This window comes from Conger conger, chromosome 12 (genome assembly GCF_963514075.1).
Source record: "Conger conger chromosome 12, fConCon1.1, whole genome shotgun sequence".
NCBI lineage: Eukaryota > Metazoa > Chordata > Actinopteri > Anguilliformes > Congridae > Conger > Conger conger.
The window spans coordinates 5,617,959-5,636,461 of record NC_083771.1 but is presented as its reverse complement, the minus strand read 5'-3'; the positions used below and the strand labels follow the sequence as shown (position 1 = coordinate 5,636,461).

The 18,503-nt window shown below is 41.0% G+C and overlaps 1 protein-coding gene across 1 annotated transcript; it reads right to left on the bottom strand.

The window, feature by feature from the left end:
* Nucleotides 1–551: 551 nt before the first annotated feature.
* Nucleotides 552–17,572, bottom strand: lhx6a (LIM homeobox 6a). The gene is made up of 9 exons (XM_061263234.1): nucleotides 17,353–17,572; nucleotides 16,450–16,521; nucleotides 15,637–15,819; nucleotides 12,662–12,783; nucleotides 6,093–6,313; nucleotides 5,463–5,563; nucleotides 4,990–5,085; nucleotides 4,706–4,880; nucleotides 552–4,321 (listed from the first exon to the last, which is right to left on the bottom strand). The coding sequence occupies exons 1-9, from the start codon at nucleotides 17,428–17,430 to the stop codon at nucleotides 4,242–4,244; spliced, it is 1,128 nt and encodes a 375-aa protein (XP_061119218.1). The 5' UTR covers nucleotides 17,431–17,572; the 3' UTR covers nucleotides 552–4,241.
* Nucleotides 17,573–18,503: the final 931 nt, after the last annotated feature.

Genomic DNA, 18,503 nt, shown 5'->3' with positions numbered 1-18,503 from the left:
TGGAAGCATGCACACAACATACACACACACATGCGTGAACACACACGCATGCTCACATATGCGCACACAAACACACAAGCACACACTCACACACACACACGTACACGCGCGCGCACACACACTCACATACATGCACACACACATATGCATGCACTCACGCACACACGTGAAAGCATGTCCACAACACACACACACACACACACACTTACACGCATGCACAGAAACGCACGACACACACACATACTCACACACATGCACGCACACACACACAGGCACACTCACCTACATGCACGCACACACACACACGTGCGCACACGCCCACACACGTGCTCACTCATGCACACACAAATACATGCACAATGTTCTTTTTGGCCACTGCTCCTGCGTTATTGCTCAAAGAATAGTCAAAACAACCTGATTTTGATTAGTTCCAGCTTGAAGCGCAGAATATGTTCGTATGTGCTCGTGTAGTCCTGTCATTCCTGTTCTGAAATTTGAGTTTATCTGAATAATGCAGTCGAATGGATCGTTTTAAATTCAATTTTATTGCATTTAGTACACAAAAGACATTTATAATGCACAATAAATGGAATTACCTTTTTTTTTTATTATCAAAACAGACATTTGTGGAAAAAAAGTGCTTACAGGCTATTTTCAGTCTCAATAAATACAGGAACGTTGAGGCCTTGTCTCCCCTCGTAAACACAGGATCATATTTCTCACTCCACAGCCAAGACACAATGATACAGTTTCACACAACGTGGTTCCTTTGGCACACAGACTGCCATAAACATCTATGTACATCCCACTCTTCTGTCGTTGTACCACTTTCCCCACCGGGGATGAGGCAAACAGGAAAGACACTTCAGGGAACGACCCATTCAAAATCCCACCAAGACATAAATTAACAAAAGCCATTGTGATGTGATAAAAAAAATGCCTTACGTATACCTACATGCAATGGTGTTTCAATCAATTCTGAATCAAAAACGAGAAGGAAGGCTTTATTTTATGTTGAGTTCAGCTTTGCTCTCTCTCTCACACACACATTCTCTCACTGTCTCTCGCACACTCTCTCTTTCTTTCTCTCTATGTGAGAATGTTCATGGAGTTGCTATCTGTCATCACACAGTTCTCTCTCTCTCTCTCTCTCTCTCTCTCTGAGATGGGATCTCTGCACTCCCAAGTTCATCCCAAATCAAAAGTAACATATGTTGAATATTAATAAATATAATAGTTTTGTTACTAATTTGAATATATGTTGAATTATGAGCCAAATACTGAATATATAAATTATTGATACTTTCATATTTCACTTTTCACAAGTGTCTTATTGGAAAATTATAATTCACTGCATAATACATTCATAATGCAATAATTTAAATGAAATTTCAGCACTTCATATATTCTAATAAATGACTCATATTTTCACACATAAAATAGATAAGCCTTGTGATGTCTGATTTCATATTTATGTAAACATATATTACTTCTCGCAATTGTCCTGTGCTTCATGCTAGTATGGAGTCCGTTGCTGTTTATTCAGAGATGCGAACAAATAGAATGTGTTTTTGAATAATTTAATAAATAAGGCACTGAAAATGTCCTAGTTTGAAAGCATCACAAGAATGTCCAAAAACCAGTAGGAAAAGCATCAGAAACAGCTGCAGTTTGTAAAGATTTGTCGATTCTGAGAGCAGCAGCCAAATGCCTGTTTAGGCCCACACTCACCATTTTAAACATCTATACTTATCTTGCTTACTTATTTTGGTTGGGTTCTCCCACTAATGTGTGCATTACATAGAGAATATTCACACCTAGTTCTCAAAATAATCCTGTTCCTTCCTGATGATTCCATCCGTTCAATATTGGGCCACAGCTGTTACCTAGCGATTCGATTTTGCTGATATTTTCACAGTAAATCCATTTAGATTATATTTACAGTGGTTCCCATTTTTGCAGTTTTTTCCCATGTTGTGGCCATATTCTCATGATTGAAACTAAGTTTAAATGATGAGCGGTGGATGAATAGTAAATACTCTCAGAGATGAAATGTCCCCTGTTCTGTTATGGTCTGTAAATAGTCCACTGAAAGCTTGCTCCGCTTGGGCATTGCTGCATTTTAACATTGAACAATTACAAGCAATATATCAGCATCGACTCATTGATATGACGTTACTTTTGATTTGCTTTAAATTCTGTTATGTGTGAATTGCACTCTGCTTGCACACACGTGTGCACAGACACATGTAAAACCACGCACAGATACACAACATTTCATTTCGGACACTTAGAGCTTTGTGGAATGATAACGGGCTGGTAATTAGCATTTTCTATGATGTCCAACGAGTAAAACACCTTGTTTTCCATTACAGTTTTTTACAATAGAAAAAAAATCAAAGGAGCAAAATCTAAATTTTCATAGATATCATGACTAGACACAGGACATCTTCCTACTCAGAACAATAAAATAAACAAATTGACTTGGAGACGGTTCAGAAGATGCATGTAATGTTAACCAGGTTTGCATTTCCTGTTGTTGATGAAATGTACCATAAGTGAAAAAACAACAAAAGCAAATTGATAAATATTTGCCATTTATTCACATTATCTGTAAGTGGGCTTAATTTTGTTGTGATGGAGTGATCATACTGGAAGGTAGCCATCTTTGCACAATAGTTGATTCGTTTCTAGAGCAAAATCTATTATTTTCTATAACATTAGCGTGTAGCGCATTCACAAAACGTTTAGTTAAATCGTCCTACTGTAATCCCTTTTAATGGTCATGGTCCTCAATCCCTGTGGTTAAATTTCTTTGTAATTCCTTTAATTTTTCGATCAATAAATGTATTTCAGAATACAGATGATAAATATTTCAATATTTGTTTACAATTTTAGTGAGCTTTGCAGTCACTTGTCATTTGTCTTGGTTACCGCAGTAACCAACAATGCATTTATTTGCCTAATTTGATTCGTTTCCCTCAGATGGCAGCTGAATGCAATAAGAAAACAGCTGACAGGAAGTAGAAAAGGCTGTGTCCTTAGTGCCCTGAAATGTGAAAATTCACCAAGGTTTAAGCAAAATGCACAAATAAATTAAAATCCAGAGCTGTTCTACGGGTCCCAGGGATTGAGAAGTGACCCGATCATTCAAATCACAGGTACTGGGTTTGTCAACAAATCGAATCCACTGAATAACAATATTCAGCTTCGAATAAAAAAAAAGTAGGGAAATGCCAAATAGATTGAGTTGAAACAGGCAGCCTTTTTATCATATGCCCTCGGTCTGCCAGCTGTTTACCGGCCTACAAACAGCACATTTCAGTACCCTCAACAAACTGTCATGGGCCCAAACACGGCTTTGTTTTCATTCCAGTGCAGAAGAGAAATATGGGGACTGTAATGGTAAGCATGTGGAGGATCGGTGGTGGCTCCAGCTTTGCGAGTGAGGTGTCCAGTGGTGGGGGGGAATGTGAAATTATATTGACTAAGCCTATGCACTATATTATACACAAACAAAAAAGCCTGTGTCCTGTCCGTACTGTGTTTATTTCCACCTGACGTTTGTCCCATTGATGTCTAAGGCAACATTTAATGTAATCTGATGCTCCACAATTCTCTAACGGTGTCGTCACACTCAAAAAACGAGTTCCAATAAAAAAAGTGTTTTTTTGTTGTTTTTTTTTTTGTTCCAAAGAGAAAGAGAGGGGCATTTTCTTACCTGTGTCCAATGCTGAGCCAAACTGAGCCTCGTGTCATCGCAATTCTCTTTCTTTCTCTTGGTTGGTTATTTGTTGGTGTACTGAGAGCTCACTTGAAACAGTGATCTCCAGACCTGTCTGTAGGCGTGTCCTCTCTCCACAGCAGAGTCCGAGTAGTATAGGGCACAAGACGCTGAAAAGGATCCCAGGCTGGACGTGCACGGCAAGACAAGAGAAAAGCGGTACTCAGTGCAGAGGCGTAGACTCCTTGGCCTTGTGGGAAGGAGTTCCAGTTTCACCAGTGGCGTTTCTTCCCAAATTGAAACCAAAGGCAGACTCGGTGGGGGGAATTCCTCCTGTCTGCCCAAACGTGGGGAGAAGAGGTCCTTTCCTGCGAAGCTCGAGTGCAGAGGAGAGCCCCAGTGCGAGGCCAGGCCGGAGACGGCGGACATCTTTCCTGTCTGTCGCTGAGCCGGAGCTGCCCTCCGTTTCCTGGGGTCAGGGCCGGGCTGAAGGGGTCAGGATTGGGGGAGGGTGGTGCTAGCGGCTGAGGGGCAGCTGGGGCAACGCCATGGCCTGGTGAGGGAGCGTCTGGGCGGTCAGCACGGAGAAGGGATGACCTGCAGGAGCACAGAAACACGGACACGTGTCAGATCAGGATGCCAACACGGACTCCCGTGACTACGGTATGTCCCTCTTGTCCAGAACCAGAGGTATAAAATCCAGGTTCACAGAGTAAAAGTCCTCCCCTGTATTTTTTTGTTCCAACTAGTTGGTGAAATCAGCTGGCTGACTTTGCGCGTGGTGGAAGAAACACGCGGCAGGACTTTTTACTTTTTGATCCATGAACTCTACACCTTTGTCGTGAACGTCATCTCTGAAACCCTCTGGACTGCAGTCGAGACCAGGTGACTGGATTCTCTGGATCCATGAGAGGTGAAAACGTGGTGGAGGACAAGGAACTGAGAACATGGGACCTTGGCAGTTCCCAGAGTGACGCTTACTCTCAATGTATCCGTGCAGAGCCACCATCCGCGCTCTCTCTGGACTGCCAAAGGGAGAGTAATGCAGGTCGTCCGGGAGGGAGGGGGGCATCCGAGACTGGGGGTGGCCCTGGGGGGGTCCGCCGTGCTGGGGTGTGTGCTTTTTGTGTCTTGCTCTGCAGTTTTGAAACCAGACCTATGAAAATGCAATGTTACCAGCAGGAATGTGACCATCAGACTTTCCCAGCTTTCCATTGACCTCATTGGCGTGCTCTAGGCGAATGACCGCGAGGGATCTCACGCACCTGTATCACCCGCCTGCTCAGGCCCGTCATGTCCGCCAGCTTCTGCAGCGTCTGGGCGTCGGGGTTGTTGTCCTGCGCGAACTGGGCCTGCATCACCTGCGCACAGCCCTGACTCTGTGAGCTACACTCAGAAATAATAGGTAGGAAAAGTGCCTACAAATTTTCAAATGCTTGTCGCTGGGGCATTACCTTATAGGTAACTGTGCCCCTAGCCGCCAATATATTATACATTTGTACCTTTTTTTCTGGGAAAGGGTACTCATTTGGTCCCATAGAGGACATTACTGTACTTTCAGGGTACATTTGGGAGGTTTGATAGAACAAAAATGTACCTCCACAGTCACTTCATTTCTGAGACTGTGTTGGTCTTCCACCCGTCCATCCACCCTGCCGTCAGATGACCAGGTTTACCCCCCTCAATCCCCCCAGAGTCACGCCCCTGTGCTGTCCTGTGCGGGAGCCAGCGGGTTTACCTGCAGCTGCTCGGCAGTGAAGGAGGTGCGTGCTCTCTTGGCCGGTTTTGGCTGGCTGTCCTGTTCGGATGGGACCGCGCCCTCCAGGGTGATGCCGCTCCCTGAGAGACCAGGAAGGAAGGAGGAAAAGAGAAGATGACCTGCTGGTCACCCTCAGTAGTCTTAACGTGTGAATGTGCTGGCTTCACTGTAGGCAGAGCCAGCTTTAGGATTTTCATGGCCCAAAACAAGAACGAACCGGGGGGGAATTCACTTGATTGTGGTTCACAATTAAAATGTCTGGGAAAAATGAAACTATATTTAAAACCTGAATTTTGCACTCTCAGAAATAAAGTGACAGTGGAGGTACATTATTGTTCTTCAAGGATAACATTTCCTGAAACTAAAGTAATGTTCTCTTTGGGTATAAATGAGTACATTTTCCAAGCAAAAAAAAGATACAAATGAATTACTGTAAATTCTAAGTTGCTGCTCAGGGGTACAGTTTTATGCACCTATAGGGTACCACCCTAGCGACAAGCATTGGTACCTTTTTAAGCACTTTTCATACCTTTATTTCTGAGAGTGCCTGGTGGTGGTCCTAAACGACCGCGCTGAGCGCTTATGCCAGCAGGCTGTATTGGGACTCACCCGTCTCCGCTGCCCGCTTGAGGTTCTCCACCATGGTGTCGTAGTGGATCCTGCAGAGCACTTTCTCCTCCACCAAGCCAAACTCCTCCCCCGTGGAGAGCTGCCTCTTGCAGGAGAAGCAGGCGAAGCAGGCCAGGTGGTAGGCGTTGCCCCGTGCCCGTCTCACCCAGTCGCTGGCATAGATCTGCCGTCCGCAGCGGGCACACTTTGTCCCAAACCTACTGTGAGAAAGAGAGGGTCTGGGACATCAACGCTCTGCTGCAAACTCGCATCACTCAGCAGTCTGGATGAGAGGGACATTAAGCTCAACTCTCGGTAGTGGACCCTGAAACCAAACCACCAAAACCTGAGACCGTGCTGCTCTGAGCTGAAGAGAGTGAGAGGAGGAGTAGGATCAAGTGACTAGTGAAAAGGTCCTACTGCCCCCAATAATTCATCCTGCCAAAACAGTCATAACATTTCAAAACTAGTTTATTCTCCCCCTTTGCCATTCGTCTTTCAAATAAATTTAAGAACTTCATCAGGTTTATGATTAAATGTTTTAAAAGTTCTACTTTTGCTTTGATGTTTTTTTTTTTTTTTTTTTTTTTTCTTCAGATGGGCTCTCCTGGGGGGGAAGCGCCGGTGCTGAAGCCGTTTCGTGTAAGATAACCTTGGAATGTCTGCTCCCGCCAGAGTGGAGCTTTCAACGCAAACAAACCAACACCTGCAATTTCCTGACCGACGCGCGAGGCTCTGACAGACAGTCCCTGGTTGAGGCGGCGGACTCTGTCACGGAGGGCCGAGGGCGATCTCGCACACACCAGCTGAGCCACGGCCGGCGGCTGACAGGCCGCGATGAAGTCACGTTTTAAACGCAAACCACCTGCGCGGCCGTTTCCTTTCATGTGACCTCTCGCTGAAAAGCGCTTAATGACCATGGCCATTAATATTCATGCGAACACCAAATTTACGAGTTGAAAGGAGGCAAGAATTATTACGTTAAGAAATGGGACACTTCTGCTGGGACTCTTGGCGCGGAATTCCTGAGATGGTTACGCCAAGAAAAACTTTCCTTTTGACGTTGAGTTTCAGTTTTTTTTTTTTTGTTACCACTGAGGTCCCAAATATTTGATTAATTTTACATTTTGTGGCATTTTTCATTTCAGATTAATGAAACCCCTCCCCTGGAAAGTACATGTGACAAGCTAACACAAGAGTTTCCAGTGGTATAACATATTTATGGGCTGAATACTTCCCATACGCCCAGTTCAGGCGAAGCTTAGGGATATGTGACACAACAGGAGTGGCTCAGCCCAAGGCTGAAGGTCAGTGTGGACTGAGCAGAAGGCTACCCAGAATGCACTGGAAAGAGTTAAAGGGCGGTGAACAGAACCTCTAGGAGCTTCTATAGCTCTGCTCTCCACCCCCTCTCTTTCGCACAGAAAGAGCTTCTATAAACAGTGTAATATAAACACTATCCCAAAGGGGGGTGCATGCGGGGATGGGGTAATCAGTAGGGGGAAGACTGATTTGGCAGTATCCCATTTGCCCAGAGCCAGAATGTGAGCTTGGGCCCCTAGTTCTCCCCTGGATTCCTTGCGCCAGTGAAAACGTGAAGAGGGGGCCCATGTCAGAGACGCTGTGAGCCTCGTCGTGCCTGTCCGTCTCCTCGCGAAGCCAGAACGGGTGTGGCCCTGCCCCTGCCTTTTCCACAACTGCTCCACTGTCCGTAGATTGTACTCGCACGTCGCCTAAGAGCTGCAGCTGCGCTCTCAGTGGGATGGGGCGACATGGCGGCGCACGCTGCTCAGCTGACGCGCGTTCGGTTGAAGGCCAAGCCGAGATAGACCGCTCCAAAACTCCGATGGTACACAGACAGCGTCACTCAAACCTGAGAAGAACGCGTTTGGCGAAAGGAAGCACTTTCAGCAGCTTGGTTTAAAACCCAATGCTGTTGGACAGCGTGGGGAGAAGAAGGCATTAAGTAGCACGTCTGATAGCACTTCTGTACTAAAACCTGGATTCTTGTTCTGGATTTGTCTCTATCCACCCGTCAGTGACTTGACTTTGTGGGTGGGGTGTCCTCCTAACAAAGCCTTCCCCCAGCGATTCTCCAGTTCCACAGCAATTTGCGTTCAGTTGAAAATAAGGACTTGAGGGGGTGCATGTTTTGTCGATTAATCCTGGTATCCCCAGGTAATTCTTTAATCTTGTGTCCAAGCCCACCCCCGTCTTCATAGGCCACGGCTTCACCAAAGTTTTATGGATGTCTGTGAAGTCATCAGGCTGCACTATTGTGCAGGAGAAAGTCGTGGATACAGAATCTCTCACTTACACTTCTATATGTTCTGTTAGCACAGGCATAATTGCTGTTTTAATATTCGCACATGCTATACTTCACATGCTATGATTAAATATAATCGCAGAAGAAACTTAAAAAGTACAATTTATAAAACGGAATCACAAATTTTCTCCCAGATTACTGCAGGGACGCTGCCCAGGAAGGGCTAAGCTGTAGGAGTGTTTTCCAGCAGGGACGCTGCCCGCAGTCAGAGCACTCTTGAAAACACCGTATTTTCTCGCTCGCTGTGAACACACAGCACGTGACAGTACCACCGAGGTTAATTACTTCCATAAATTACGGAAAGCGATATATCAGTTCTGCCGTTCCTGATTGCTGAATGAGCGGTTGAATTGCTCTTTCACGGCGACCCTGCCGTTTTCCCTGACTGATATTAATAGAGCAAAAATAGAGCTTCCATCCAAAACAATACACATGTAATTCATACAATATACAGTGTGTACGTACACATAATGAAAAAGACACCAGGGACTTCAGTCTCCTCAATGCCTATATGACGTTATAAAGAGCAGGTCATTTTCTTCTCATCTAGGAAGCCATGGGTTTTGCGTCTGCGATGAGATATATCATAAATTCCAGGCAGTGGTAGTTGACGACCTAATTTTGTGTACTTGACATTGTAGCCTACATCCAGCCTTGAGAGACTTCTATCTATCTATGACTAAAAACCAAGTGGCTCCTCTCTGCTACTCAAGAAATACATGGTGCAGCCTGTGTTTCCATCTCGCACTCAGCAGGTATCTGCAATTTGCTCTTTTAGTTACTTCCCACGTGGGCCATGGCTTATAGCCATATAACCAGTCAATATGGAGCCCATGGCTTATAGTGATATAAACAGAAAGTTTGGAGCATAGTGCCTACTCTGTGCCCTGAATCCACTGCACTGAATGTCTATCCCTTTTTTACTCCCTGCTTGTGGCATTAGAAGAGCAGTCAGTATAAGCAGATAAGAGACTGGTACAAATAAGAAAAGTATCTTTCAAAAAGTAGTGTTTTTAGCCAAGTTTTAATCTGGCTGTACACTTAATGTCTGACAGGAAAGAAAAGCCAGCCCTCACCTTTTGGAACAAAATTCATGAGTTTTCATATTCTTATTTACTTTTACTGATTTTTGCAACATGCTCAAAAACACGTTTCAGCCTGTGCCTCTCTCAGAAAGCATTTTGAATTTGTCCATGTCCTGACTACCCCATTCCAGTCAAATCACAGATTGCTATGGCTAACCATACACACTGGAGCTGTAATACTCTGTTTCTATGGTACAGCTGCTTACACGCTGACACGCCACACATTGTAACCTTCATGGTAATAAACACACCACGTCCTTCACAGACCAAACCTTCTTTAAGCATATATGCAGTAATAAATGTTGCATTTACCCCATATCATTCATGACACAAGAAAACGGAGTTAAAATGGTCTACCTATTGGCACAGAAACCGACATCACTTGAGCAGTTTTCTCAAGTCAATATTTGTATGTGTGTGTTTATGCCTGTGCATTTTGTGTGTACACACACATATGTGTGTGCAATTGTGTGTATACACATATACAGTACATGTGTGTGTATGTGTCCACAAATATGCATAATATAATATAAGATGTGCAATATTCTACAGTGTTACTGAACGCAAATTCAATACAGGCTGACAGTGCTCTGATTTCTGCTTCCAGTTGATGGTGATTATAAACCTCAGATAACCTTGGTGCTGGTTATCTTTTGAGTTCAGACCCACCTACTGACCAACTCTTTTGCAGCAGCAACATCCACCACAGTCCTCCTTGTTCTGAAATACCCACTCATATCCAGGCTCCTTTCTGTGTGTTCTCCTGTAAGCTCCAGTGAGCAGATAGCTCCTGCCTCAGCCTTCTGCTCAAACATCAGCCACAGTGGCTTCAGACCGTCCTCTCCGTGCATCCAAACCCAACGCCAGGCTGATTCACTAGCGTGGAACTATTATATGTGTCTTATCTAATAAAATATATTTGGGAGTCATCTGCTTGGCCCCTGGTAAAACTAAAATAAAAACTGCTATGTATATGTGCACGATTGTTTATTCACCTAAAACAGCTATTTTGAAATGTGAAGGAATGATTTATTCACGCATCTTTTTATACAGTTCTCTTCAATCTTCGTCTTGAAATAAAATGAAAATGTGTCTGGTTATCTGTGTATGACATCACTAGTGAATCGGAGAGGCTGTACATTTTTCACCAAAGCCTGGTGAAAAATGTTATCCAATATCATATTCCTCTCAATGTATATGTTTTCAATAACGTTTATCTCTTAATTTGCTACGTGCTCTTAGGCTGCATACAGTGCCTTTCTCCACACGGGCTCCACATATATTCTCAGGACTATTTAAAGCTTTTGCAAAAGCATTTGCATATTGAACTTGACTCTGAGTGATACTGAACATTAAAGCAAGTGTTTAATGTTCCGCACAACATCACAGGCTTAGAGGCAGCTTAATTAACTGGATGAGATGAAGACAGCATAAGTACAACAAAGCTTGCTGAAACTTGCTGTTTCATGATTTGTGCAAATCAAATTATAATTTGGCTATATGGGGTCCCCAATCTGGTTTATTAAAGAATTGTTCACAATATGGCTGATTTACACCTTTAGCTGTCACTTACTCTAGCATTTGGCTTGGTAAAGCATCTTGTTAAGCATCACTTTGGATTAGAAATCTCAAGTGCACAATAACCCTCTAGAGAAGGAGTCCAAAGCAGAGTATCAACTTTAAAGGACCAGTCACTTCAATTGACAAAGGGTACAAGGCTTAGCAATTTGTTTTTCCAACTCAAAATCTCTGATAAGTGGTCTACTAACTTGTACAGTGATGAAGAATATATATAGAGATTTCCCTGTATTGCCTTCTTAAATCCAATTATATAATTCTAATGCATGTTTTTTTCTACATAGGCTACTGTCAAAACCCGAATTAATATTGGGACAAAAAAAAAAATACAAGAATACGTCATTAGCCTATGTTTTCCTGGAATTGGCTGTAATATATTCTTCGTTTTCGTCATTAAACATCACGCATATGAAATTGTGATAGATTAAAATAACGTACATGAATACTCAATGGTAGATTTTTTCACAGACTGATCAACAACAAAGGGCGGCAAAATGATTCCCGTATCATTAAAAATGAACCGAATGGATACCAAAAAGAAAAACATGGCCATCCTGCTATCCAAAAAATGACCAAACCAAGAGCACCTTCTGTAGAACTAAAAACCATCTAAAAAGTACAAATCCGTGGTTATTTTGTAATCTTCAATTAGGGGGAAAGTAAAAGTTTCGATTGAATTCCGCCCTTGTATGGCTAAAAGAGAAACATCTGTGCGTTTCCAATATGTTTCCTCCATGTTAGCCTCACTATAAATCATTAAATTATTTGATATATGTTTTAGACTAACAAATACGTAGGCCTATACATTAAAGGACAGAGTAAAACCTGGATAATTCCTATATATTTAGAAATTATATAATCACAATATGAATTAATACAATATATATTTAAAATTAATATATGCCAAATGGTGCGTTCTGAGTGTTCTTTAATATACAGTAGGCATAGGCTTCTCAGTTTTAATATGTTATAACTATTGTAATGAGCACTGAATTCAGCACTATCATATTCGTTGTTATCAGAATTCTCAATATCACTATCACCAGCACCACTCTAAACCATGTTATATAGGCTACAAATATGTCACAGATATCTTTAATGTTGAATGGCCGATAATATAAACAGATGATGAATGTTATATTTTGTGAAACCGCGAATTAAAACAAATTGGCGTCTTTAAATCGGGATATTAAAAAATATGACGCATATTCTGCTGCAGATTGACCCGTTTTGAAATTTCTGACCCGTTTCTGATTCCCTAACATATTGTGCCGGTTTCTGACGACAATACGCTTTCTATTGCTGGGTTGATGCTTCGCATAACGTTTCAAGATATTGTGTTCTAATAATTTCCAGTGTACATATAAGAATGATACGCAGAAGAAGCCAATAGAGTACTATCATAAAAGGAAACTTGCATTTACAGTAGTGTTCCATGAAAATATTTTTTTTAAAACCTCAGCTAGAGAGCCCGCATTTTACATGTGGACACCACTCAGTAAGAAAATGGTTTAGAATACATATTGGACCTGGAACCATCTTTTTAATAATTTTAAAACAAAGTGCAAAACTTACCCTACCTGAAATAGTCCATTTTACAGAAGATCTCTTTGTTTTTGATGTAGCAGCTGCTGTGCTGACGCAACGACGTCCTGCAGACTGAACACTCCAGACACCTCACGTGCCAGATTAAGTTGTTCACCTGGGAAGATATGTGGAGAAAGACTATCAAACAGGCCTATGTCTGGGCACGATGCAACGGAAGACATGACAAGAACAAAAGCAACAAAACAACAACAATAATCATCATCATCATCATCATCATCAAAACGTTTGACCAAAATGTTTTAATATAAATCATTATGCTTTCCATACCCCTCTGCTTTTGTTCTCTCGATACAACGAATGATTGATCATTTTAAAAGTATTACTTTTGTTATTTAGACCTATTCATCAGGGGTATACTAAGTGGGATACAGAACAGTCTCGTCAGGCTATGATGATATCTATCAAGGTAAATGATGATATGTTATGGAGAATAGCCTACGATTTTATCATATCGCGAGTGTGTTGTCCTATATAGGCCTACTTCAAATTATAATCTACAACACTGTTCAAGCCTTTTGAACTTTTGAAGTGAATATTACGAATAGATGAAGTGCCTTGCCTTTTTTTACTACGTTGAGGCCAAACCACTTTGTGCTGTAATTTTTTTTTTTCAGCTAAGGAATTCACATGGACATCCAAAATTTCATAGACTTGCGCGTTTTATAAAATAAAATAATTAACAAAAATATCTGGAACTCAAACAGTCATGACTGAACATAAGGCTACATTGACCTGCTTCCCGTTGGATTATCATACTACAAGATAATATTAAAATTGAAGAACAACAATGATATATTCCACAGTAAATATAAATGTTGTTTTAATGTCCTTCGTACAAATGATTACTATTATTATTGTTATTGTGGTTGTTATTAATATTAGCATTATTATTATGTATTCGTATTATTGTTGTTGTTGGTATTATTATTGTTGTTGTTGCTGCTGCTGCTGTTGTTGTGGTATAGTCGTGTTTATAATTGTGGTTTGTGTTATTGAAGATGGATCATTATTGTGTTCTTTTTACCAGTATTGTATTCATATTTAGAATTTTATTTTCAAGAGAATCCGAAGTTGGGACATACATACGAACAATAGGCGACTACTAAATAAATAGGCACCCGTCTGACGTTTATGTTGACCATGATGTTCACATAAAGATAAGATGAGCCGAACAGTTCAAGCAAAGTTGAAAAAAGTTACATCTCGGTTTCGTTTTAAAGCACTTTTTCCTCAGTTTCTCCAATGCAGTGGGACGAACTGTCTGATGACAATGAGATATCTTTGCATTGCATTTATTGCATACCTGCATGTTGCATTTTGTCAGATTTATATTGTACAAAATCCCCTAAAAGTGCTTATCGCCTTGCTAAGCCTAATTCAAGTTAATATTAGGAGGTCACACTGCTGAATTTGCGCGTCTCATCTAAAATAAATAAGAGCACTGGCCGAAGGCTTTAGAAATGAGCTGTCGTATCACATGTGTATAGTTTACAGTCGAATAATATCCTGATTAGAAAGATAATAGCCTATTCGATTCTCAGTCAACTGAATATCGAATTCGATATTGATATCCAACAAGAACGATTACGCGTGAATGTACTTTTTTCATTATATTTTAAGACCAGTGAGTTTCTGACTCAAGTTATAATTTAAGAAGGTGATAGTAGCATTGATATTTAAGAAATTTAGCATACACTCTTATCTGGAGATAATTGCACATACTATGATAAATACAGTTGGATTGCTGAAGTAAAATTAGGTAGCCTACTTGCTCAATTGTACAGTGGTTGCTGTCCACCTGGGATTCGAACATATGACCGTTGTGGTACACTAACTACCCGTATTTCCTTCACCCTGAAGCAACTTGTAAATAAAAACAGAAAAGCAGAAGAATGCTACTTCTGTAACATTCGCTGTGGTCTCAATGTGTAAAGAGCCCCAATGCATAACATCATAACAACCTTAAAATTAACGCAGAAGTGTCGTCATCTGTGTACTGTGTCGTCATATGCGTACTGTCAAAATAAACGTAGACTATGGCATGCAACATTCAGGCGAAATTCTCCCTTCAAAGTTTTTTTTAAATCATTTTAGTCGCATTCAGTCCCTGATGGAACCCGCAACGAAAACCTTTTTTTTCCCTTTTTTTTTTTTTAAGAAAGCAAACTAAATAAGTGATGATGCAGTCTACAAAACGTGAGATCGACATCCTCCCGTACACACCCTGTTGTGTTTACATGCGAACGAGAGTACTCGAGATCGGGAAGGCGGTGTCCAGTATGAGAAGGAATTAAAGACAGTTCTGTCTTCAATCGTAATTCTGTCTTTATAGTTATTCGACGTTTTGCTTATAGCCTATATAGTATCCTGCTTACGTATAAATAATTTAAAATACTATAGCCTAATGTAGGCCTATTTGCTTTATGTACAGTCATTGTATCTGCGTGTTGTTTCATTTGTTTACATCACTCGTTTGCAACAAAGCTCAGCGAATAGAACATTGGAAGATATGTGCAGACTTTAAAAATACAACATGGATCATCCCTGTATGATGAATGTTGGCTTACGCCGAATTTAAATTATGCATTCGGAGTTGTTACAGCTAATGCCATAACTACAATGTTGTAGGCTTAAAAGCAAATATGTATTCATTCCCAGAGAAGTACTGTACAAATGATTGACATCATGACATGCTATGAAATGGCAGGCTATGCATTTTGTAGCCTATACGCGCAAGGGCGCATCAATATTTATTTGTTTTTATGATTGACGTTGATTATGTGATAGTATTCTTATTTAATGTTACGGTCTGATACCCAAAAACCTAAAGCATTTCATCAGTTCGCGTTCGGTACAACATGTTTTTTTCCCAGAACGGGGATTTAAAATTCACTGCCGAGTCAGCTACGCCTTTTCTATGGTATCTGTAGACTGCGTTCACTCCTACCTTGAGAAGGTATCTGTCCAGAATCTCCAATCCGCAACTTGCGCACACGTTCTTCCCGGTGGATGGCACAGAGGACGAAGAAGATGTAGGAGAACATACGGACGGAGTCGACGGAGGACTCGGGGAAGAGCGCGCGTCGTCCTTTTCCATATTCGACCTGTGAGATTCTCCATCGGAGTGAGACTGTATTGTGGAAGATTTATAAATTACCATAATTAAGAAACTCGTAAAGTAGCGACGTACAATACCATTTAAATATAATGTAATTTCATCATCCAGATGCCTTTTCATCAACATATCAACTTGTTTGAAGCCATTTCGCCTGCATGCAGTAAACTTCATGCTTCGAGGTTGCAGAGGTCCTTAGATTTAACGATACAAACTTGGAACATCGATTTTTTGTTTTTCATGCCTTTAACTGAGCAAATCCTGGGTTATTTAAATCCTAGGAGTTGTTTGACAAATACAGTCTCTGTCGATGTATTAAGAAGCGCACATTAAACCATAAGAAAATGTTCTGAAGCTTTATTTGGCACTAGCCTGATTTAATGAAATTGTAATTTTATTTTAAACAGTATGGACCGAAGAAAAACATTTCGTGTATTTTAAACTCGGCAATTTATAAGTAAAAAATCAACTAAAATAATATCACAATAAGGAAGGAATAAATCCCAAATGAAATCTAAAAGAAAAATGAAAATGGCATGATAAATAAAAATATATATCAAACGATATATCGTATGTCATGTAGCGGGTTTGTTTCAGAGCTGCTTGGCCTGGTTCCTCCGTAATTCACTTCAAAAATCTACTCACCATTATCTGCGCGTGTTTGGCTTCCAAACAGAGCGAAGCTCCCGGTGTACTCTGTGTTCCTGGAGAAATGACCTACAACAGATTCGATACCAGCAAAGTCAACTGACGGAGTTCTGTTGCACTAAACCTCCCCGTTGCACAGCAGCCTATATAAACTGTCCAAAACAATAAATAAGTATTTCCACTGTGTATTTAAAACCTCACAACAAAAGCTCTTTTTAATGAAGCGATTTCAATTTGGATTGATTTTTCCCTGCACTTAACCCGTGCCTCTTAAAGTAATCGTCTATCCCATGCAATCCATGGCACTGAAAAAAATAAACTACCTGCAATTAGAAATAGCTTGAAATGCTCAGGATAAGAGGGACCCGAAGTGTCAATTTCAACTGTCAATCAGAAAAGGCATCGGGCCACCCAAAGAATTGCAAATTTGATTTTTAATGGCAGTAATTAAAATCGAATTTTTCCAAGCAGAATTGCCATTTGAAGAGGCTGGACTGCAAATCACACTATTCATAAAAAGCACAATTTCCAGAGCTCGCAGTTGATCATTGCACACGAACGAGAGTGATTCTTAATGCATCACTTAAAAGATAAAACGCAACACGTTCTCGGCGATTAAGACAGTATTCAGGAGGACAGATACGCGACATAACAGTACTTTTATATGTATTTCATAAACTGGTGTTATTTATTTTCTTGCAGGAATCGGGAGAAAAATGACGCAAGTATGTTTTCTATGACAGAACTACGTGTTTATTTTCAAGACTGGTAGTTAACGGTACTCATTGGTCAAATATTTGTTGCATACTTCACCCTTTGAAAAATATTTAAAGAAGCAAAAAACATGAAACGTATCGCAATTTGTACAGAATAAAATAAGCAGTTAGGCAACAACATTACCTGTTTCACTGGAATTCCTTCGGATAGAAATTTATTTCCCTCAGGTAGAGGGGCCAAAACTTCATTTTTCCAATACATGAAAAAGACCTCGGAAATTCGCCAGTCCAGGAAAGACCAAAGTTAGTAGCCCAGTTGTCTTCAGGTTATGTACAGAGCCGCACTAACTTAACGTTCACACAAAACGACGAGCGACAGTTGTATCCTCTGTGTTATGGATCTTCTCACGCATCTGGGTATCTTTTAAACTTGATTAGAACGCAGACCACATTTTCGTCTCCAGTGGCAAACTTGCAGATGCACTTTCTTTAACAAGGGGTAGACTAAGCGCAACCGACGAGGTTCGAGTGGGCTGGGTAGCAGGCGGCCAAATGGGGGTTGTTGTTCAGATCGCCTTATTTAGAACAGTTTGTAAAATTCTTCCTTCCACTTTTTTTTCCCTTTTGGGATGGAATTGCTGACTGCAGGAAGTCAGTGGAGTTGAAGGGCTGGCAGGTCTGCTCTCAATCTCCTGGAGAGCGCGAGACCGTCAGTGCAGGGCACCCAACGACTATGCTTCTGAAGTGAAAGTTTAGTGCGCGCCCCTCGACGGATGGGGGAGGGTAAGTCCTGTGATAGGTGTAAGAGGGTATGGTTTATACTACGAAACTATAAATACAGCAGAGAAACTTGAATATTTGTACACTTATAATTAGACTACTTTTACTTGAATATTTTAAACCACGACACAACTGTTGTGCTTCCGGCAGGCGAATTCAAACTTCTCTTGCGTGTGATTTAAATATCATGATTTTTTTTATTAAACAATCGGGTGATTAACTTATTTTACGTCTGAGTATCATTTTGTTCATATGCTTCTAATTAGGTAATCGTAATATATTTAATTTGACATTCCACGAGGCTATTAAGCGCAATATCTCCACGTTTAGATAATATTATATTCTAGCATGTTTATGGCATTGGCTATGGCAACCATGCCAGGGAAAAAGTATATTAAGCATTCATATAGACAAATTGTTTAGGCTATCTAAAGCCTCCCTTTTTAACGGCTGAAATGTCCTCAGAGAAAAGTATGTTATTGAAGGCCATTTGACATTGGCCTTGTAATAAATCTATACAAAATAAATACCCTTTAAAAAAGTAGTCTACTCATA

Excerpts from the sequence above, each read along its gene's own strand:
- lhx6a (XM_061263234.1), bottom strand. The coding sequence starts at position 17,430 with ATGTATTGGAAAAATGAAGTTTTGGCCCCTCTACCTGAGGGAAATAAA. Across the intron at positions 5,564-6,092 it reads CAAGCGGGCAGCGGAGACGG|GGAGCGGCATCACCCTGGAG; the intron begins GTGAGTCCCAAT and ends CTGGTCTCTCAG. Across the intron at positions 4,322-4,705 it reads TCTGCACGGATACATTGAGA|GTCATCCCTTCTCCGTGCTG; the intron begins GTAAGCGTCACT and ends GTGCTCCTGCAG.